Source organism: Dromiciops gliroides, chromosome 4, assembly GCF_019393635.1.
Source record: "Dromiciops gliroides isolate mDroGli1 chromosome 4, mDroGli1.pri, whole genome shotgun sequence".
NCBI lineage: Eukaryota > Metazoa > Chordata > Mammalia > Microbiotheria > Microbiotheriidae > Dromiciops > Dromiciops gliroides.
The window spans coordinates 364,588,189-364,612,449 of NC_057864.1; the positions used below are offsets into that span (position 1 = coordinate 364,588,189).

Genomic DNA, 24,261 nt, shown 5'->3' on the forward strand with positions numbered 1-24,261 from the left:
CTAGCAAAGGGTAGAGACCAGAATTTGAACTGAGGTCCTTTGTCTCCAGAATTGTTCTTGCTGTTGTGCCATATTACCTTAATATGATTTTGTGTGAGTATAAAAATGAGCTTCATAGGACATGTGTTGTTGTAAGTTTTTATACAAAAGACAAGCCATCCAAACAAAATGAACAGGAATTCTTTCCTTCCACAAGCATTCGAATCCATACAATGTGCTATGGATTGTGCTAGCCACCAGGATAGAGACAAAGATGAAACAATTCCTTGTCCTCCAGGAGATTGCTTTTTTTATTGGAGAAGAGGGAAGAAAACATCAGCAAATAAATACAAAAGAATTTTTTGGGAGAAGGCACTAACAAGTGAAGAAATAGAATGAAGAAATATAGTAGCAAGTGATACTTAGTCTGAACTTTGAAGGAAGCTAGATATTCTAAAAGGCAGAGGTGAAAAGGGAGTTGAGGGTGGTGAAGTGGACTGAAAATGGGAGAATGGGGGAGTGAGTGTGGCAGTATGTATAAAGCTATGGAGGCAAGGGCTACATTGTCCTTTATGAGGAAGAACATGAAGGAAGGCTGTTTGATTGAAACCTTAGAGTGCCTGAAAAGGAACAATGTGAAATAAACCTAAATGGTTACCCATCATCAGAATAGTGTTGGTAAATTATACTCCTACCTTTTGAGATAATTCTATTAGAGAAACACTTTCCCTTTTTTGAAGAATAGAGGCTTTCCTTCAACTACTCTGGTCACCAAGTTAGCTTCAAATATTCAAGGACATGGAATGGACTGTCTTCTGACTTTCTTTGTATCTCCAGCATTTGGCACAGTGGCTAACACTTAAAAGATTCTTGTTGACTGACTGACTGATTTGTTCCACCATTACCAGTGATAATACTCATGTGTATATATAAAGAATAAGATCAAAAGGAAGACAGTCACCTGTATCCTTTAAATATCTGGTAATGGTAGGTTTTCCTTTTACTACTTTGAGGAAACACAAAAGCAAAATGAGCATTGTACTTTGGAAGTATTCCAAAATGTTAAAAGGGTTTTATTTTTAAAATTCATTTAAGTTGTAGTAAATAGGTTTATAAATGTGTGTATGCAGATCTACAAATGAATGTGGGGATACACATGGGTACAGATAGCCTGTATTTGTCCAAAGTTTCTAATTAGGCCATATGTTATGCCTACTAATGACAGGAATTTGATACAGTGCCCAATATCTTTAATATCTATGTAAAATGAAGAGATCTGAGAATAGGAATGGCAGTTTGATGATGCTATTTCTGAAACTTTTTGGAATGCATTAAGCTCTTAAGTGTGCAGTGACCCAGATTAACTATAACAGTTAACCCATTTTATGTTTTTCAGACTCTAGAAAGAAACTGAACTTTCAAATCCTATTTTCATATGAATATTACCCAGTGTTTTCTTGTGTCTGAACATTTCCAGTAATACAGAATTGGGTTTCTGTTAATGTGAGTAGGAGAAAGCATCCAACTAAGAATGCCCTACGAGTCTAAAGGAAAAGCTTTCTTCTTATTAAGAAAATATACCCACTTACCTTTCCATCCCTTTAATAGTGCAATAAAATCACTTGAATATGCCTTGTCATTTGAAGAGTCACAATTTGTTCAAGATTATGTACCTTGAACAACAGCTATATGCACAGAAGATATAACTAGAAAAGGATCCTTAATTCACCCCAAACTAGCCAGGAGTGTTCATTTTAGCCTACCATTCCACAATATGCCCAATAGACCTTTCAAAGTGAGAATCAGAAGGGCCTGGTGGGCTTATTTTTCATACTCTAAATATAAGAAACAGTGGTGAGAAACTGTTAAATTTATTGAATAAGACTGGAACTGTTAAGTATCAACGTAGTAGCAACAGGGAGTGATTGGATAGAGTACTATCAAGTCTCACACAAATTACCAAATTGTTATTTATGACCTCAGATAAGTCAAAATATCCTAGTATGTCCTGAAATTAGATTTGTTGAGGTAGACATTTGCTTGTATCAGGTCAATGAATGCAGACAAATATGCTGTTCGATGTAGGTCCTTATATTTGAATGCAATATGCTGCCAATTATTGATGTGCTTTAATAAAGGTCACACTATCTGAATAATTTCCATCATTCTCTTAATAATAGACTTATTCTGATTAGAGTGTTTACACTAATCTGTTCAATCATGTCTCTGAGAGTGACCAATGTGTGAGTTACGGATATATTAATTATCTGAGATTCCATAGAGCAAAAGAACAAATATTTTGTCACAAAATATTGTGTGAGTATCCTTAATGTACATAGTATTAATATTGTGTTGTCAAGATGGTAAAGCAGCTTTTTTCAGCAATATATTAATTACATCTTTAGTTAAGTGACAGGGCATAATAGAAAGAGGCTAGCTTTTGGATAGGGAAGAACTGGGTTTAAGTCTTGCGTCTGTCACGTATTGATTATGTAACTATGGGTCAGTCACATAAGCCTCTCAGTGCCTTAGACTACAGATTAGAGTTGAGTTGCTGATCTGCGTCAGTGGAAGGGGCTTCCACATTGGGAGCGCCTATAGACATGAATCCCACTCACCTGTCTCTCCCAACTAAAACAATTCCTTAGAGTTCAGAGAACAGCAAGTAAAGGACAGCACTCAGGAGCTCATAGGTCTTTTTGACTGACAGCAACATAATGAGCCTTCACTCATTGCTTAAGTTTGGCAAATACCCATGCCTTTGTTATATGCTTGATAGGTGGAAAGTAGATTTGTCAGGTCACAGGAACATAGGATCTAGAACCAAAGTAGACCTTAGAAATTTTCTAATCCTTTCCCTTCATTTTACAGATGAGGAAACAAAGTCCTAGAGAGGTTCAATGACTGGTCCTAGAAGCAGTTGCAGTGGCTAGAGTTCTAGACCTGGAGTAAGGAAAATAGTTACTACCCAACTATGTGGCCCATAACCTCTCTCTGATTCAGTTTCAACTGTAAAATGGAAATAATAACACCTACTTCCCAGGATTGTTGTATCAAATAACTAAAATATCAAATAACTGAAAAGTGCTTAGCACAATGCCTAGCACATAAGAGTCACTTAACAAATGATTAATCCCTCTTTTGTTGAAGATCATAGAAGTATAAAGTAGCAAACACAAGCTATAAACATAATTGGTTACTCTGGTTCCAATTCATTGATCTTTCTAGCTCCCTACACTGGCTTTAAGTCAATTCTTCGTTCACAAGCAAGAATAAATTTCTATTGGTCAGTTTTCCATTATTGCTGTGATATAAACACCTTGAGAGTAAGCATTATTCCATTCTTATATGTGTATCTTTAGCACTAAGCCTAATGCCTTCGACATAATAGGCATTTAAATTCTTGTCGATTGACTGATTGTCCAGTTCACTATGTAGTTTCTTTCATATCATCATCAAATTTCAAGGTGGAAAAACATTTGTATTAGTTAAAACTACTTCAGAAGAATTGCCAAGTGAACATTATGGAGTCAAACATACATTGTTCCTTCAGAAGAAGACCCTTTCAAAAAGAAAGCTATTTGGTCTTTTGCAGTGATATGTTCTTTTTTTCATCAAAAAGCTTGTTTTGACCCAACCAAATAAAAGTTTTTTTTCAAAGCATTAATACTCCAAATGAATTGATTTCCTTTTCTTTGGAGATTAGAAAATATAAGACCCAGATCTCTCCTGCCCCACCTCTCATGATCAATATATGACCTAATTTGCTCAGAAAATAAGCATCCTTTTCATCTTTTCTCTTCAGCTTACTTTTTTATCAAACATAAATTTTGTCCCTTCTTACTTTCATACTGTTTCAAAGAAAATGGCCTTGTCTTCATTTCCATTCATGTGCTTAGCCTGCCTTCTCTAGAATCTTGTTCTCTCATTCACCTCCTCTGCCTCCAGTATCTCCAAAACTCCATTCTCTACTCCTTCATTCAAAACTTCACATATTTCTTGTATCTTGAAAAACAGAACAACCTTCTAATTAACAGATTGCCATGTCCATTTATTTAGTAGAATGATAGACTCTCATAAGTTTCTCATAGGTCATAGCAGTCATAGGTTTAGAACCAGAAGAGAACTGTTTAGAGTCAGAAGAGAACTTAGTGGCCATTTATTCTAACCCCCTATTTTTTTTCTCACATGGGGAAACTGAGACCACATAGAAGTAAGTGACTAAGCCAATATTCAAACTCAGCAGCTGCAATTGCAAAGCCAGTGATCTTTTCTTTACACTATATTGCCTCAAGTATGCTTCATACTCACACAATAATAACCTCAACATCATCCCCAACAATTAATCTCAGTTTTCTCTTGCTTGAAAAGTTCTTCTTCTTCACTCATTTCAGTCATGCCCTACTCTTCATAACTGCGTTTTGGGTTTTCTTGGCAAAAATACTAGAATGGTTTGCCATTTCCTTCTCTACCTTATTATACAGAAGAGGAAACTGAGGCAGACTGGGTCAAGTGACTTACCCAGGGTCACACAGCTAGGAAGTGTCTGGGACCAGATTTAAACATTTCTGTTTGACACCACTACTCATATATATATATATATATATATATATATATATATATATATATATATATATATATATATATATATATATATATATATATATATATATATATATATATATATCTGTGGATGAAATAGCTTCATTCTCTCGTCATTGATTTTTATCCAAACACTCTTCACTATGCTTCCTGCTCTGGTTCCTGGATTTCTTCACATAAGAAAACTAAGACCCAGATAGAGGAAGAAACTTCTCCAAAAGGAGCATTGTAGATGGAGGGACTGTGTTTGAATCCATTCATCTTTATAATTCTGCCCTGGGTTTTGAACTACTCTTACTGGGGAGTGAATAAGTACAAGCAGCTTTTTCTGGCCAAAATCAGAACATATTTCACATCCGATCTCAAGCATTCTGCCATCCATCACGCTGCCATGTATACACCTCCCCTACCCAAACTCACTGTCTCCAGCTTCCTAACTATTGCTCTGGGATAGATACTTATCAATACCATTGTTATTGGAAAAGGTATGTCAAACAACTTCCCTAAGGCCTTTCTCAGTACCTATGACTCTACAGATTAAAATTCTCTTTCCTTGCTACTATTGCTTTAAATACATTGAGTCCAGGAGTAGCCCTACTCTTCTATTTGTATTCTCAACATCTAGCACAGTGCTTTATATATAGCAGTACCTAATAAATATTTTCCAATTTTTTTTATTATAAGCTTGACAAACACCAACAAATACACATAGTTAAAAATGCAGGGAAAAGAAAACAATTATAGAAGAAATCATGAATCTCTATTACATACAGCTTACTGAATTTAAAAATGTTTTTTCTTCACCCAGTCAAATAACATTTATTAAGGACCTACTATGAAAAAGGCACAATGTTAGGAGCTGGAGATTAGAAAGTAAAAATGAATGAGTCCCTGTCCTTAAAGAGCTTCCATATGTGCAAATATGATATAAGGTAATTTGCAGAACAAGAGAGCATTAACAAGGGATGGGAAGGGGTGGAATCAGGAAAGGTTTCATGGAAGACTTGGCACCTGGGTTGAGCTAAGAAGGAAGATTAGGATTCTTAGAGGAAGAGATGGGGACAAAGTACTTTGCTGGCATGGAAAATTGTCTCTGCAAAGGCATGAAGCTGGGAGATGGAATGTCAAGTTTAGAGAAATGCCAGCAGTCTAACCAGCCATAACATCGTTTCTGGAGGGGAACTAAATGAAATAAGACTGCAAATGTCAGTTGGAGGTAGATTGTAGAAGACCTTAAATACCTAGCTAAGAATTTGTATTTTATTCTCCATCCAGGCACAGAAGCTTCTTGAGTAGAGATGTGGCATGTGCCCTACTAAGATCCATACATTAGGACAATTACTTGGCAACTATTTAGAAGGAGGAGACTGAAAGCAAGGAGGCCAATTAGGGAGTAGAACAGTGGTCCAGGTGAGAAATCATGACTGCCTGAAATAGAAGCTGGTAATTTGAGAGGAGAGAAGGAAATAGCGATGAAGATGCTGATGACTTGATCAAGATGATTACTGATATTTCAGTGCTTAGATGGTATAGGGACGAGTGTCCAGGAAAGAAGTTATGACTGGACATATAGATTTGGTATTTATCTTCATTCTGCATTGAAATGATATTTAAATCCATGTAAGCTAATGAGATAAAAAAAGGGGGAGAGTGTAGGCAGAAAATATGGGATGAGGATAGAGAATTGAAGAATAAATGATGATAAAACAAGAATAGAGAATGAGAATAACTGATCTGATGGGAAAAAAAGAACTAAGCAAGAGCTACATCATTAAGGCTGAAAAAAGAGAGTATTAGGAAGGATGATGTGTCAGAAGTATTAAATCTACAGAATGGCCAAGGAAAATGAAGGCTGAGAAACAGCTATTGTTCAGATTTAGCAATTGAGAGAATGGTTTCAGTTGTGATGCCAGACTGAAGGGATGCAAAACTGAATGGATGGTGAGAAAATGCAAATCAAAATTAATGGCTAGCAATAGCTAGCATTGCTATTAAGGTTTTCATTATGTGTCATAAATACATTTCATTTAATCTTCACAATAAGCCTGGACATGGGTGGTATTATTATCCCCAATTTATAGATGAGGAAACTTATACAGAGGCTAAGGGTCTTGCCCAGGATCACACAGCTAGTAAGTTTCTGAAATAATATTTAAAGCCATCTATTCCTCTCTCCAGGTCCAGTACTCTGTCCACTCCAACATTTTTACCTGATTACAAGACAACCCTTGAAGATTCTGTAATGGGTTGAATTCTCTGCCCCTTTTGCCCATCTTTTCAGTATACTTCTGAGGAAGAAATTGTCATTCTCCTTGTCAAAATGATCTAGTCTTTCTATGCTCTGGTTCTCATCCTCTTTTGTAGCTTCAACTATTGATCAATACATTCCTTTCATTTTCATTTTTACTTATTAGCCTGCAAAAAAGTCTGTATCATTGCCATCTTGGAGGAGAAAATAGCATTACTTCACCCTTTCATTTCCCTCATCTATCACCCTATATCTTTCCTCCCTTTCAATGCTGAAATCTTAGAATCATCTATTTATGCAGCTAATGTGGCACACTGGTGCCAACTTGTCAGGGATATTGTACAAACATTCTTGTTTGGGGATGGGTTGGACCAGAAGGGACACTGAAGTCCTTTCTGGAATCTGTGAGGTTTACTAATTAAATATTATTAAAATATTGCCTGGTAGCCAACATGGGTTATCTTTGGCCTAGAAAAGCTTTCCACCATAATTTTTCTTGTCTCTACCACTTTAGCATTACTATGGGATCTAATAAGTGGTAGGGCTTGAAAGTGAATACAAAATAATGGGTACCAATAATGAATGGAAATAAGAAATGGTTTTAAAATTTATCAAGAGCTAAATATCAAAGGAACTTGAGATGTGAATGGAACAAATATTAGCTGCCAAAGTGATTTTCCTAAAGTGCAAATCTGATCATGCTACTCTTCCACTCAATAAAATCAAGTGGTTTCCAGGTACTTCTGAGATAAAATATTAACTTCTTTTTTGGCATTTGAAGTCCTTAATACCCTTATGCCAACCTACCCTTCAGGCCTCATTGAATAATACTCTTCTTCATGCACATTGCAGTCTGGCTAAATTGGCTATCCTGTTATTCCTTATACATGATAGATACTAAATCTTCTACTTGGGTGTGTTCCACAGACAGTATCCCCATGCCTAGAATATGCTTTCTTGGCATCCTTTGAGTGCTCAAGTTTTATATAATGCACAACTTTTTGCAAAAAGGCTTTCCTGATCCCTTGCCCCCAACAACTGCCCGTACCTTCCTCCCAAAACACTGTCCAAATATATTTGGTATGTAGCTATATAACATGTATGCTGTCATACCCTGCTAAACTGTAAGCTCTTTGAAGGTAGGAGCTGTTTTCTCTTTGTCTTTGCATCACCAACATAACATACCTAGTACATAGTAGGTGCTTCATATGTGTTTGTTCATTCACTAATTAGTAGAAATCAACATATCCTGTGAAGGATTCTGTAAGGGAAAAATTGTAAGTAATCTTCACTCCAATATCAGGGCATTTGACCCAGCTCCAATTCATTCCATGTTAGCTAGTCTCACTTTGCCCTTTCGTTTCATCAAATAAATATGTCTTGTTTGTATTTGGAAGTCAGAAGCAGGAATAGTTAGCTTACATATTTGCCTTAGCTGACAAGGCTTGGATAGTTCATTCATTTCCAGAATTCAGGGCACCATTACTGTCAACATTATGGATTTAAATTATTGTAGTCTGACATAGAGGAATGGAAATGACCACATTGAAAGGGTAAAAAATAAACTGCAGTTTTCTTCAACGGGTAACACTTAAAATTGTTAAACACATTAAAATCACATTTACTAAATAGCAGAACCTAATGAACACTGGAAATTCAAATGGAACACTGGAAATGCAAATGTGGAATATTACTGGCTAAAATGCTTATGTGGAGAGATTTCTCATTGTTCAAAATGGTTGTGCAGATTAAGGAAAGGAACATCTGTTCAAGAGGCAAATGAAATTTGGCAGTTTGCTGGTGGTAGTTTTGCTTATGGATCTTTGTTTTAAACATTTTCTTAAATTTTTCTTTTTTAAGTTATTTGACTTGGTGTTTCTACCTGCCTTATATATCCAAAAGGTTTAGGGATAGAGATTAGGCCTGTTGTTTCAAGGATAAAGAATAAGGAAAATCCATCCACCAATGCAAGTTCATACTTTCTCTGTAGTTTATAGTCTCAGAGACTTGCCTAAAGTAGTGTGAGGTTTAATGGTTTAACCAACGTGTGGCAGAGGCAGGACTGGAATCCGGATCGTCCTGGTATCAAGGACACCTCTCTGTCTACTATTCCATGCTGCCACTCATTTGTAAAAGTAGTGTCAATCTAGAGGGTAGAATCTGGAGGGCCTTTCTGTTCCCAACTCCCTTCTGGACAAGGGCAGCTAAGAACACTTCCCAGACCTTTCTTTACTATCTCCTTCTTGGACTGGGGTTTAGATCTTAATCGTTTTTCCCTTTATCCCTAGAGATATAATCAGTCCCATCCTTTTTATCAGTTAGCTTATTGCCGAGGAGCAATATAATGGCCTTCAGGTCCATGTGGCATCTTTCTCTAGTCTATGGATGTTGCATAAGAAGGAAAAGTATTAATTTATTAACAGTGGCTTGCACTTACCAAGCCATTGTTAATAGTTTGGAAAATTCCTAACATTTCAGACAGGTCCTTTGTTCTATATCCTAATATAAATTTAAATTCCCCTTTATTTTTAGTGCCCATCAATTATATAGCCTTCAAAATCATAGGATTCTATGTAAGAAGCCTGAACAAATTGGATGCCTCATGGTCAATTTGACTTTATTTGGCTCTTGTTAGCAGTTGTTAGGGTAATTCATTGGATGAACTGGGAAGCAATTTAATTTGACCATAAAAATGGTCAAAACTTGACCATGACATGGAATGTGTGACTATTCATTATGCTCACTTAGGGCAGTGATTTCATAAGGATACCAGGAATAAATGTCTAGAACTTCTCAGGTTTCCCTAATGTTTAAGCAAGTTTATTTTGCCATATCAAACAAACTATCTTTAATTTGTTTCATTTTGTCTTTTTGTGAAATGTAAAGTGTATATTGGAGATCATCTCTCATTTAGTATATTAGGTATTTTATTATTCTTTTTTGCTGATTTCTAAGGTGCAAATGCTTACACTCAAGTTTTCTTTTTTTTGCTTTGAATAAATATTTTCCAAAATATATGTAAAAATATATTTTAACATCAATTTTTAAAACTTTGTGTTCCAACTTCTCTTCTTCCCTTCATTATCCTTGAGTACTACTTGTGAGTAGTACTACTTGAGTACTACTCTCCAGCCTCAATGTGACCTCTCTATCTAAAAATGTTACTAAAGCATTTTGTCTGGTAACATACTTTTCTCTACCACACAGTATCTTTATTATACATATCTCTGTGTTTCCTATACTCTACATCCTAATAGATGATAAGGTTCTAGAAGACAAGAATTGTATAACTTTTTTTGTCTTTTGGTCCCTAGCACCTCTTGGGTAATGGAATAGGTCTGCTTTCAAAGTACTATTTTAACTAAAGAGGGAGATTCGTATCAATAGTAATTTGGTGGGGGCAGCTAAGTGGAGCAGTGGATAAAGCACTGGCCCTGGATTCAGGAGGACCTGAGTTCAAATCCAACCTCACACACTTGACACTTACTAGCTGTGTGACCCTGGGCAAGTCACTTAACCCTCATTGCCCCACAAAAATAAATAAATGAACAAACAGACAAACAAATAAATAAATAGAAACAAAGATAGTAATTTGGCAATTTTGTGATAGTTTCTTTAGACATGGTAACTCATGCAATTGGTAAAACTAACAACTGGACTCAGTCCTATGAGGTTTTCCCCTTCTAGTTCTAGAGTTATGAAAAGGGGAGAAGCAGGTGCTAAGAATTGTTTTTAGGTTTCCTATAAACATTAATTTAGCTATCAATATTCTAAAAGTGAAATGTTTGCCCAGTGACCCATTACATATACTTTAGTCAAGGCAAATCAGGCAACATCTATTGAACTCTTATAATGTGCCTGGCATTGTGCTAAGTGCTTGGGTACAAAGAATTATGAACCTAGTCTCTATCCTCAAGGCACTTAAGAAGTGGTAAGGAGAATCCCTGCATGGGAGATCACAGAGAAAATATCATCATTCCATAATACAAGCTAGAGAGGAATGAAGACATGATTGACCTCATCATCTTAAACTGGAAGTTCTGGGAAGAACCAGCCAATTACAGGGTACTTCTATCTTAAGAAGTCTAAGAGTGAAATGAACTTCCAGGGTTAACAAAGTCTTGAGAGTTAGGTATGCACGCTCTGGAGAAGAATGAAGACATGAAGATAAAAGGAACTGAATCTTGACATTCTTACTATAAACCAAACTAAAAGATAAAAAGAAAAATAAGCCAAATGGATGGATAGCTCACATATTTTCCTTGAACATCCAGATAAAGGATTTCTCTGGAGAACAGCAAAGATGGCAGAGTAGGAGGAAGCAGTACAGCACAGTTTTCCCACATCTACTCCAACAAAGACATTAAAAAATCACACTAAGTTTTTTTCTAGCCCAGGTTGGCATAGGAAGATAGAGGTCCACAGTCACTAAGAATAGGTTCAGTCCAGAACTGGAGTTTGGGACTAAGCACTATCTCAGGGCTTCTTAAAATTTTTCCACCCACTACCCCTTTTTACCAAAGAAATTTTTACACAACCCCGAGTATAGATGTATATAAGATAGGAATACATAACATTTTTCTGTTTCCAAGTTTTTCATGACCCCCATATTCAAATACATGACCCTATGTGGGGTCACAACCCACCTTTTAAGAAGCTTTGCACTAAGAAAGCTGGGAAACAATTTTTATGGCCAGTACTTCTGATAAAGGCCTCATTTCTAAAATATATAGGGAATTAAATCAAATTTATAAGAATCCAAGTCATTCCCCAATTGAGAAATGGTCAAAGGATATGAACAGGCAGTTTTCTGATGAAGGAACCAAAGCTATCTATTCCCATATGAAAAAACGCTCTAAATCTCTAATGATTAGAGAGATGCAAATTAAAACAACTCTGAGGTACCACCTGACACCTATCAGATTGGCTGAAATTACAAAAAAGGAAAATAATAAGTGTTGGAGAAGCTGTGGAAAAATTGGAACACTAACACATTGTTGGTGGGGCTGTGAACCCATCCAATCATTCTGGAGAGCAATTTGAAATTATGCCCAAAAGGCGATAAAGCTGTGCATATCCTTTGACCCAGCAATACCACTTTTGGGTCTTTTGCCCAAAGAAACCATGGAAAGGGGAAAGGGACCCACATGTACAAAAATATTTATAGCTGCTCTTTATGTGGTGGCAAGGAATTGGAAGTTGAGGGAATACCCATCAATTGCGGAATGGCTGGACAAGTTGTGGTGTATGAATACAATGGAATACTATTGTGCTGTAAGAAACGATGAGCAGGAGGAGTTCAGAGAAACCTGGAGGGTCTTGCGTGGGCTGATGATGACTGAGATGAGCAGAACCAGAAGAACATTGTACACAGTATCATCAACATTGAGTGTTGATCTGCTGTGATGGACTATATTCTTCTCACCAATGCAGTGGTACAGAAGAGTTCCAGGGAACTCATGATAGAAGAGGATCTCCAAGTCCAGGGAAAAAAAAAAAGAACTGTGGAGTATAGATGCTGAATGAACCATACTATTTCTTTTGTTTTTGGTGCTGATGTTTTTCTATTTTGAGGTTTTTCGTCATTGCTCTGATTTTTGTCTTATAACATGACTAATGGAGAAATATGTTTAATGTTATTATGTATATATATATAAACCTATATCAGATTACCTGCTGTCTAGGGGGGGAGGGGAGGGAGGGAGAAAAATCTGAAATTGGAAAGCTTGTACAAACAAAAGTAGAGAACTATCTTTACATGTAATGGGAAAAAATAATACTTTATTAATTTTAAAAAAAGAAGCTTTGCACTAGGTCAAATAGAGGTAACACATCCAGGAATGATAAGCCTGAGGCTATGTACTAAGCAATGAGTTGGAACAGAAGTGAGTAGCAGTGGTGTGGTAATGACCTGAGAATAGGTCCTTATATTTGGCACCCAACTCAGTCTGAAATCAGCAGTTCATTAATGAGGAAAGGGAGCTCAGACCAAGTGTAAGCCTGCAGTTTCATCACCGTGAACCTGAAAAGCCTTGCCACAATCTACTGAAACTCAAGCCAGTGGCAAAACTGAAGTTGTATCATCAAGACTAAAATTGGGGTCAGTGATCAGACTTTATCCTATATCAGACCTTTCTAGGTCCATCAAAAGCCTGTGGGTTCCTGGCCAGAGCTTTCCCTGAAATTCTTTAAGATCATAGCACTCAATGTCCAGAAAAAAGTAGGACCAGAACCAAAGAAAATGCAAAAGTCTTAGATGGTACCTCTGGGAGTACAAAGAGTGTGACCCTAACACAAAGTTACAATTGGTAAAGTAACGCTGGAAGAATAACAAAATAAAAACAACAAAAAAACACCCTGCCATAAAGAGCTACTATGATGACAGGGACATCCAAAATAAAAGCCAAGAAGAAGAGAATGACTCTAAAACCTCTACAAACAAAGCTCTAAGGGGCAAAACATATTTTTGGCATAAGTTCATCAAGAATTACTGGAAGAGATGAAGGATTTTTTAATACTTTAAAATGATTTATTATAACTAACAACAATAATATAGCAATAGCTGGTATATGACTTGCCCAGAGTCATACAACTAATAAATATCCGAGGATGGATTTGTATTCAGGTCTTCTTAATTTGAGGTTCAGTGCTCTATCCAATGTGCCAACTTTACCTGAGTAAATGAAATTATAGTGATTCCTCACAACAAAAGTACTTGGTGAGAGAATTAGAAAAAAAAAGATTTGGAAGGAGTATTAACAGACTAACATAAGAGGTACAAAACCTTTCACAAGAAAGCCTCTTAGGTCATTAGAATTTTGGCCCAAATAAATAACTGGATACACAAAAACAAGGACAAAAGACTAAAAAATTAGAAGAAAATATAAGATATCACATCAAAAACAATACACCTGGAAAAAAGATTAAGAAGAGATGATTTAAGAATCATCGATCTACTGAAAGGCATGAAATTTGACATCATATTTCAAATACTCATAAAATATCAGAGTTTTATTTTTTGTTTTGGTTTGTTTTGGTTTTGGCGGGGCAATTGGGGTTAAGTGACTTGCCCAGGGTCACACAGCTAGTGAGTGTTCAGTGTCTGAGGCCAGATTTGAACTCAGGTCCTCCTGAATCCAGGGCTGGTGCTCTATCCACTGAGCCAACTAGCTGCCCCAATGTGAGAGTTTTAAAAGACCTCAGGCGCCTTCTGACTCATAATGATCTTGTGGCCCACCAAAATCCACAATTTTTTCAGAAGAACTCCTTTGAATCATACATCTATATATTGTATTTGGAAAACTTTTTGTAGCCAAATATAAGACATTACATTTATCTCTAACCTAGTCTTATATCACCTGAAAATTTTATAATCATCATTGGTCAGTGATAAAACATAGTAAAAATGGATAATAGATTTTAGGTGCCTGAGCACAGATTGTGGGGTATTCTGTGGGATACTTCCCACTACATTGACATTGAATCATCGTGGTCATAAAATCATAGATTTAGAGCTAGAAGTCCAAACTCTTCATTTTATGGAGAGGGAAACTGAGACTTGGGAAGTTAGGTGATTTGCCCAAATTTACACAGTGAACATCATAGGTGGGATTTGAACCCAGGTCTTCTGATTCTTGAACCAATATGCTTGCCAATATGCTCTACTCCAGCCATTCAGCCTGTTCTAAATCATTATCATTGGATTCTTGTCTAATTCATATTCCTCTCCAATAACAGTCTCAAATTCCTTATAAAATTTTTGATAACATTTAGAAAAACAATTCTCGTAGCACTTATCTACTATCCTAAGTAATGCTGTCAAAAATGAAAATAAGGTTAGCCTGGAATGATCTGTTCTTGATGATGCCATGTTGAGTTTTTGTGATCACCACTATCCTTTCTGGATGTTGGTCAATAAACCCATTTACAATCCACTCTATAATTTCCCCTGAAACCAAATTCAGTCTCACTGGACTAGATCTGCATATTCTTCTCCCTTCCTTCTTTTTTCAAATTGTGCATTTGCCCTTTTCCAATTCTTTACTGGTTCCCATGATATATTAAATATCATTGACATTATCTCAGCAATCACGCAAACCAGTTCTTTCAGGACTTAAAAATGTAGTTCATCTGGGCCAAGTGACTTGAATACATCAAGGGCAAATAGGTACTTTCTTTCTGTATCTTTATTTATCTTGTTTACCAACTTCCTATTAGTCTTTTTTTTGTTGTTGTTCTGGCATTTCCAAGACAAAGATCATTTTACTTGACAAAGAAAAACAAGGACGATAAGAATCAAGCATCTTTGTCTTCTGACAGTTATTATCCCTTTTACTCCAAACAGAATTCCTATGCCTCCCTGGAGCCTTCTCTTTTTCTGCCAAAATAGGTTAAAAGGGCCTTATTGTCCTTACTTATTGATTGACTATAGTTGGTTAAATAAACACTAATGAAGTGCCTAGAATGTGCCAGACACTATCTTATATTTATCCTCTGCTACTTGGCTTTCCTGCCATATTCTTTCTAGTTCACACAGAAGTACAATCAAAGTTGGTTGGTGAGTTCTCCGTTAATGGAACTTTTTCTCTTTGTACATTCAGAATTTCATCTTTAAACATCTTCCATCCCTCCTGGTAGAACTTCTCTTAAACACTGTTGGGAAAAACTCAAATTGGTTTATCCCTTGTGTTGCCTTGCCCTCCATCATATTATTTCAATCCCCAACATATTCTGACAAGGGTCAAATCTCCACTGCTCTAGCTTATATCCCTTTTCCCCCTGTAAAAATATTTCTTGTTCATTGAAGGAATATAAGAATATATTATTTTTTTTGGTGGGGCAATGAGAATTAAGTGACTTGCCCAAGGTCATACAGCTAGTCAGTGTCAAGTATCTGAGGCTGGATTTGAACTCAGGTCCTCCCGAATCCAGGGTTGATGCTTTATCCACTATGTCACCTAGCTGCCCCCAAGAATATGTTATGAATTATTAAGATATGATTAAGATATAGTATATAATATAATATAATAAATTGATACTATATCATTAAGTATATTTTAGGAAGTTGAGACGTGTTTGTTGACTGTTTTCCCCCTATTCCAACAGAGAATTCATCCATCTTTCTCCAGAGACTTGGTGATACCTTCTGCCCTTTATGACTCCTGCTGGCTTACAGGAAACTACAGCCCTTGTTTCTAATATGACCATAAATAGTCCACTTTGGTGCCAGGTTATACCATAACAGAGGGAGTGGTTGCCCTTGGTAATAATTTACTTAGCTTAGTGGATTCCCCTGTCTTCTCATAGTAAAAAACAATACTCTACTTTAGTTAATACTCTTCCAGATTACTCAAGTGCTTCAAATATAACCATCCACAGTTGTAATAAAAATATTCAAAAAGTTAAAGCACGGAGGCATCTAGGTGGCACAGTGGAAAAAGCACTGGCCCTGGATTCAGGAGGACCTGAGTTCAAATCCGTTCTCAGACACTTACTAGCTGTCTGACCCTGGGCAAGTCACTTAACCCTCATTGCCCTGCAAAAAAAAAAAAAAATTAAAGCATAATGCTAACAGGAATGAGATTGTTCATGGTCCTGCATAGGCCAGCTAACTTTGTTTTGATCCATGGCCACCATTTATATCCCCAAATCTAGCAAGTTGCCTGGCAAATATTTGCCATTAATCACAAGGAAAACTGGGTGCAAAAATTATATCAGTGAAAATTCATCCCCATCATTGGGAAATAGCCTATATAAGAGTGAAGTAGTAGTATCTTAGTAACAATGGTGTATTAATACCTTGTAAATATAGCGATAATTGTGTGCTGTGGCTATTATAATTGTTGTTATTATTCATGTACTCAGGCCTGAGCCCTGGGTTGCATACATAATATTAAGAATTATTTTTATTGCTTTATCTGATCAGTTTGCCAGTATTATCCAAAAATTTTAAAGGTTCTTAACTGAAAGTTACATACTCAGCACTGCAAAAAATTAAGTATTCCTTCCCAATTTCAAAGTAGACTAAAATGCCACTAATTAAATCAGGTTCAACAACTAGATAGTATACTCATGTGTTAAAATCTAAATGCCTTTTGTTATTTTCTTATTAAAAAGTTGTTAATTTTTTTCTCCACATATTTTTATCTTGTTTTAGCAGTCAATGAAAATGTGTGAAGAAAATATCTTTGCTTTTTTTTTTATAAAAATAAACTAAGGCAACTGAATTTTTAACAGTTCTTATAATGTGGAGATATACTAACTAATTGTTGAAGCAATTTTATTTCAATAACAGTACTTGGTTCAATTTTTAGTTTGAGCAAAGATAATTATTTTTTTCAGTCTGCTTGATTTTCAAATGTCACCCCCCACACACACACACATGTTTCCAAAATTCAACAGGCAACTTTAGTGAATAGATCCAATTAAACATTCTTTTTATCTGGACAGCATTTTATTTGCTTCGGACCAACAAGACTTAATTGAAATAATGCTATCAGCATACAAAAGTATCAATTTCCAAAAAGGGGAGGGATGGATCAATTCACCATATTAGAGAACTGGCAAACTTGACTTGGATTTCTGACCAAATTCTAGAATATATTTTTAGAAGAATAGTTTGTGGGCATTTAAAAAAGGAAGTGATAAAAAAAGAAGTAAATGCCTTAATAAATGAAAGCGGTGATCATTAAAAGTCTTGCTAGCTTCATCAAGTATAAGTTATGCCAGGCTAACCTTATTTACTTTATTGGCAGGGCTACTAAACTGAGAGGTGATGATGATGACACCTAACATTGACAAAGCACTTCCAATGCTCCAGGAAATGTGCTCAGCACTTTTAAATTATCTCACTTGATCCTCACAGCAACCATGAGAGGCAGGTGCTATTATTATCACCGTTTTATAGATGAGAAAATTGAGGCAAACAGATATTAAGTGACTTGCCCAGGGTAACACAGCTAATAAGGGTCTGAGGACAGATTTGAACTCAGCTCTTCCTGACTTGAGACCCAGTGCTCTAAATATGGTGTCACATAGCTGCCCCTGATGATAGATAGATAGATAGATAGATAGATAGATAGATAGATAGATAGATAGATAGATAGAGATAGAGACATAGACATATATATATATATACAAACGCACACTATAACTAGATTTCATGAAAATATTTGACAGGCTTTATTATTCTTCTTGTGGATGACATAGAAATATGCTATTATAATTAAGCAGATTTCTGACTATTTAAATAATAGCCAAAGAGTTTCATTAATGGACCAATGTCAATGTGAAGGTAAAATTCTAATGAAATATCCCATATATATGTGTATATACATATATATATACACACATATGCACATATATGTATACACACATATATACATATATATATACATACACACATCCCCACATATATATCCATATATAGATAGATAGCCATATATAAAGCTATGTGTGTGTGTGTATATATATATATATATATATGTGTGTGTGTGTGTGTGTGTGTATAAAATAACTAGATTTCATGAAAATATTTGACAGGTATTCTTGTTCTTGTGGATGACATAGAAATATGGTATTATAATTAAGCAGATTTGTGACTATTTAAATGATGATAGCCAAAGAGTTTTCATTAATGGACCAATATCAATGTGAAGGGAGAATTCTAGTGAAATATCCCAGGTACTTGTACTTGGCCTTTTCCTATTCAACAAAAGTTGAATAAAAGCAGAGATTTCAATTAATTAAATTTTTATAAGGGAAAAATATGAGAGGGTTAGATATCCTTTCAGATGAGAGGATCGGTTTCCAAAACAGCCTTGACAGGCTAGGAAAGGAATTTAATATGATAATATTTAATTAAGATAAATATAAAGTGTCTTACTTGGGTATAAAAAATCAATTGTACAGGGATAGGATTAGAGAAGAAATGGTTGGACATGAGTTTACATGAAAAAAATTAACTGATTCAATAGTGAGATTTTGTACTGAATAAAGCTAAAGCAATCTTGGGCTGCATTAAAGGAAGCTGCATTAAATTATACCCAGTTTGAAAAAGGCAGTGGCCCTGCTGTATTCTTTATAAAACCACATCTGGAAAACATGGGCATTGCATTAAAATGCCAGAGCCTATCCTGATGAGGACAAGTGGAATGGTGAGAGGACTGGAAATAAGGTCTTTTGAGGACTGATTGAAGGAACTAGAAATCTTTTACCTAGAAGAGAAAAGACTCATGGAGTTATATGATAGTCACATTTGAATATTTAGAGGGATAACATATGAAAGAGACTTGTTCTATTTCTCTTCCAAGGGCAGAACTAAAGAATGGGTGGGAGCTGCATAGACATAAAATTACGTAATAAAATAAGGAAAAAATTTCCTAGCAATTAGAGCTATTCAGAATTGCGATGTTCTGCCTCAGTAGGTAGAAAGTTCACCTTTGTTGGAATTTTTCAACCAGAGACTGGCTGACCCCTTCTCAGGTATGTTGTAGAGAGGAAATTTGTGCTGTTACAGGTTGGACAAGATAATGACAAATATATTTTAACTCAGATTTAGTAAGTCTGTGAGTTTGAGAGCCATTGCAGTCTGATTTCTGAAAATAATAATAATTTTATTGGGTTTTTTTCTGACATGTTAAAGTAAAAACCAGCGATTAAATATTTCTTTGCCCTACATGATCTGCTTTGAAAATCTACAAGATTGTAATCAGGAAAAAATGAAGCTACATTACCAGTTCTTGATGCCAAAATACAATTGTTGTGCTTTAATCCAAAGTGGCAATATTTTCTGTTATAAAATCCCTCCAACTGTTTGCATCTCAGGCCGCAAAAAAATAATACATAATCAGAGCTGAAGCATATAGCTGTAGGCAAAGAATGGACCCCCTGCTTTTCATAATGATTTGGCTGTTTACTGGGAGCATTTTAAACTGACCCAGCTTTTCTTAATGTAATAAATATCAAGAGCTTCAAACAATGAATAAATGTTCGCCTTCCTACCCTGTCAAAAGCACCACAAAGATAATTGCCCTCATTCTTAGTAGACCACAGCTAAACTACCAGGTCAACATGTGAATACCATGAGGTTGCATTTTATGCATATTACAAATGAATTTCCCCCCCTCTATCCTAGGTTAAATTCTGTGAGTCTTGAATCAGCTGTGCCATATTCCACTGATGGAGACCCTGCCGAGGCCGTGGAGTTTTGTCAGTGTCCTCCAGGATACAGTGGCTCCTCTTGTGAGGTAAGTTTCTAAGGACAGTTAAAACATTTTATCTCAGATCCATTCTAAGTCGATTATGGCCCCATTGTTTCCAAGAATCTGTCGAGTTATGCTATCACATTATATATAGATACATCAAATGCTATTTGAAAGCATAATATTTGAAAGTGTTTATTTGCCTGAAACAATGACTATAAAGTTTAAATTTGAAAATCTGTTATTAAGATAGCCCTTCTTTTTGCCATCCCATTGGAATCCAGTTGTGGAAACACTTGTCATTTCTTTAAAATTGTATGAGCCTATTCAATCAAATCTATACTGTTAAGCAATGTACATACCACCTAGGATTAAAAGGCCCCCGAATTAAAGGGGTCATTTCCCATCATTTCCATCCTAATCATTGAAGGACATTATCCCTGAAATCCTATACCTTTCCTGCTTCCCCCAATCCATTCTACATCAAGTTTTCTCTGCTTCAGTCCCAAATAAATGTCAATGCATTTCCTAAAGTGCAAACTGATTAGAGGCTCAGAAAACATTAGATTGAGGAGGAAGATCTTACTTCAGCAATTTTTCTACAGCTTTTCTCATTTATATGGCGATGAGATTCTGAAGCACAGGGGTTGTTTATTAGAGCACCTGAATATTTTAGATTATACAGAGATTTATGTGTTCTTTTATAGCATGAGCACCCCCTCCCCAGAGCCCAACCCAATAACCTTTTAATGTAGTATGTTTTTTTATTCTTGTAGGTTTTTCCCCTTTGTGCATTTTCTTTTTAGAATAGTGTTGTTGAAAGGCTTCTGAATATACCTTTACCCTAAGCATGTACAAACAAGCATGAAATCTGCATGACGCTCACATATGCATATGTCCAGAAGCAGAGTAGGGCATGGCTTGAGGTAAATAAGAATTTAAATCTTTCAAAACCCTTGCCTGCAAGGAAACATTCACTAATGCCAAGATGTTCCACTTCAGAACACTACAAACAAAATGCCATTTATACAGGTTTTGTAGGCATTTGCTTGTCAGCTCACTTATTCTTTAAAATGCTATATGTTTCTATATGCTAGATAGTCTGGCAATTATATTCATGCCAAATATTTTTGTTGTAACTGGAAAACCACAGGGAATTTGTAGTGATGTCCTGAGCATTCAAAAGCCCATGAATAGAAGAAAACCTAGAGAGGGATACAACTTAGTTCTGCCTATCTGGATTTGCCTTTATAGCAGAGGACATATTTTGAAGACTGTGGCATAATGAGAGTGTAATAGATTTAGATTCAAAGAACTCGTGGTGAGTCAATTAATCAAACAAATATCAACAAGTATTTATTAATTTCTTGCTTTCAATAGTGTGCCATTTTCTTGTAGGGGCTGATGTATTCCTTTTTTTATTTTATTTTATTTTATTTTTTGTATCCCAATTGCCTAGCCCAAAGTTGGGTACATGATAGGCAGGGCTTAATAAATGCACATTGATTAACTGATCAATAAATAAGATTTTCAAAAATTATGAAGCTTATTCGTGAAAACAGTAAGCACCTTAGGATTTCATTGGAGGGAGAAACCTTATGAATTAGAGGGTTCAGGGAAGCCTTCAAGAAGAATATAGACTTGAGTTGGGCTTTTGAATATGTAGGATTTGCATATGTTAGACATGAAGGTTATGTTCTGTGGTGTGGCATAAGCAAAAATTGGAAAAAACAATTTAAATTTCGATATCATTTATTTCATTTATGATACTATGTGTTTATTTTATGCATTTAAAACATTATTCTGAGGAGTCTATAGCTTTCTCTAGACTTCGAAGGAGCCTGTGACAAAATGACAATAATTAAGAATCCTTAATCAACAATATCTCCTTTGATAAATTCATTGGTTCCCATGGGTTGGTAGTAGAATTTTTTAGGGATCCAAAAGGATCATCAATTACCAATCTGGCTTCCTGAGGTAGGGGTCACATAATAGCAGTAAGGAGTCTATTAAGAGTGAAACAAGTTATTTATTCTAGCCAACTAGAGTAGATTGCAAGATGGATGGCAATCTGCCCTGAACATGACAAAGAGTCTCCATATAGAGAGATTTTGAGGCTAGATTCATAAGCTAAATATTATTCAAAGTAACATTGTATGAAACAAAGAAAAGAAAGATTGTAATTCATGAAATACATGTGGTTATGCAATAACAATAGTATACTTGTTAGAGAAAAATGTATATTCTTAGCTACAAGAGAATTATCATCTGATTATAGCTAGTCTCACTTAAAGAAATCTGCCCATTGGAGCAGGGAGGGAGAAGAACTTTCCCAGGATTCGGGATTCCTTCACCTTTATCAGTTAAGTCTTTTAGTACCAATAAGAAGCAAAAATAAATCAGTATAATCTAAATTAAAAAGCACTGAAGAACACTAAATTCTGCAGCTATATCCCTCAGCCCACTTACAATAGAATATCTGAAGTCAGTATTCCTTGAAACAAGACAATTCATGGTGAAATACTAGGGAAGTGGGGGATTGGTAGGGGATGCTAATGCAAAGGTAGCAAGGGCTTACTCACTGGAAGCTGTCAGTTTCATGATATTTGTTGAAGCCAATCTCTGGAGTTCATCTGGAAGGTGAGAAGGGTCTTTGTCCACTTCTCCCATAAGTTTAATTATTATCGATGCAGATAGATGACTTCCAAATCTATATATCCAATTTTACAGTACTGCTTCTTGAACATCTAAAACTTTATATCCCATAGGTATCTCAAACTCATGTCCGAAATAGAAACTATTATTTTTCCCCTAAAATTCTCTCCTCTTCTGAACTTCCCTATTACTGTCAAGGTCACCAGGTCATCTCAGCCATTGAGGTTCACAACCTCCATTGTCATCCTCTTCTCTTTATTCTATGACCAATCATTTTTCAAATATACATATATTCACATCATTTATTATAGATGTCTTCTGCTTCCACTCATACAACTGCCATGTTGGAACTACTTAACAGCCTTCTAATTGGTCTTCCTGCCTAACCTACTCCTTACTATAATCCATCCTCTATTCAGAGTGAATTTCCTAAAGGTAGTAAATTTGGCCAGTTAGGTGGCAGAGTGGATAGAGCACTGGGCCTGGAGTCACAAAGACTCCCCTTCCTGAGTTCAAATATGGCCTCAGACACTTACTAGCTGTGTGATACTAGACAAGTCACTTTACCCTGCTTGCCTCAGTTTCCTCATCTGCAAAATCAGCTGGAGGAGGAAATGGCAAACCACTCCAATAATCTTTGCCAAGAAAACCCCAAATGGGATTATGAACAGTTAGACATGACTAAAAATGACTTAACAACCAGGCATGACCATATTCCCTTCACCAAATAAACTTTAGTGTTTCTCATCTACAGGATCAAATATAATGTCCTTTGCTTGGCATTTCAAGGTCTTTATTTCCTGACCCTTTCGTTCCCTTCCAATCTTCTCATAGTAGAAACATCTCCACACACTCTACAAGCCACATGTATTGACCCCCTTTTGCAATTCTAAACCTTTGTCTTTAAATTAGCAATGCCCATCATGTTCTCCCTCCTCACGACCAATTCTTTTTTTTTTTTTTGTGGGGCAATGGGGGTTAAGTGACTTGCCCAGGGTCACACAGCTAGTAAGTGTCAAGTGTCTGAGGTCAGATTTGAACTCAGGTCCTCCTGAATCCAGGGCTGGTGCTTTATCTACTGCGCCACCGAGCTGCCTTCTCACCACCAATTCTTAAATTCCCCGGCTTCCTTTAAGAAAAACAGTTCAAGCAACATCTCCCCAGAAGACCTTTCCTGATCACCCCAGCTACAAGTGCCATCCCTTCTGGTTATCTTCTAACTATGTACTTGAGTATTAAAATTAGAATGTGAGCTCCTTGAAGGCAGGGAGACCAATTGCCTTTTGTTGTTTCCCCAGGTCTCAGCACAGTCCCAAGGACATGCTAAAATTTCATAGATCCTTGTTTATTTGATTGATTCTGAATTCCCCCCCTAGAATATAAATTCCTTAAAGGCAGGTGGTCTTTTCATGTTTATATTTCCAGACTCCAACTCAGTGCTTAGCATGCAACAGGCATTTAATGAATACTTTTTGAATTGATATACTTAAATGCCCTTTACAAAATATTTATCTCTAATCAAACATAAATAAATGCAACATTTTGAATAATAAATAACATAAATCTATCATAATC

At 36.0% G+C, this 24,261-nt stretch overlaps 1 protein-coding gene across 1 annotated transcript in view; it reads left to right on the top strand.

Annotated features, from left to right (window-relative positions):
* Positions 1-24,261, top strand: part of LAMA2 (laminin subunit alpha 2) — an 804,877-nt gene that overhangs the window by 463,970 nt on the left and 316,646 nt on the right. The window contains 1 exon segment of the mRNA XM_044002871.1: positions 19,965-20,076. Within this exon segment, the coding sequence (XP_043858806.1) occupies positions 19,965-20,076 (112 nt within the window).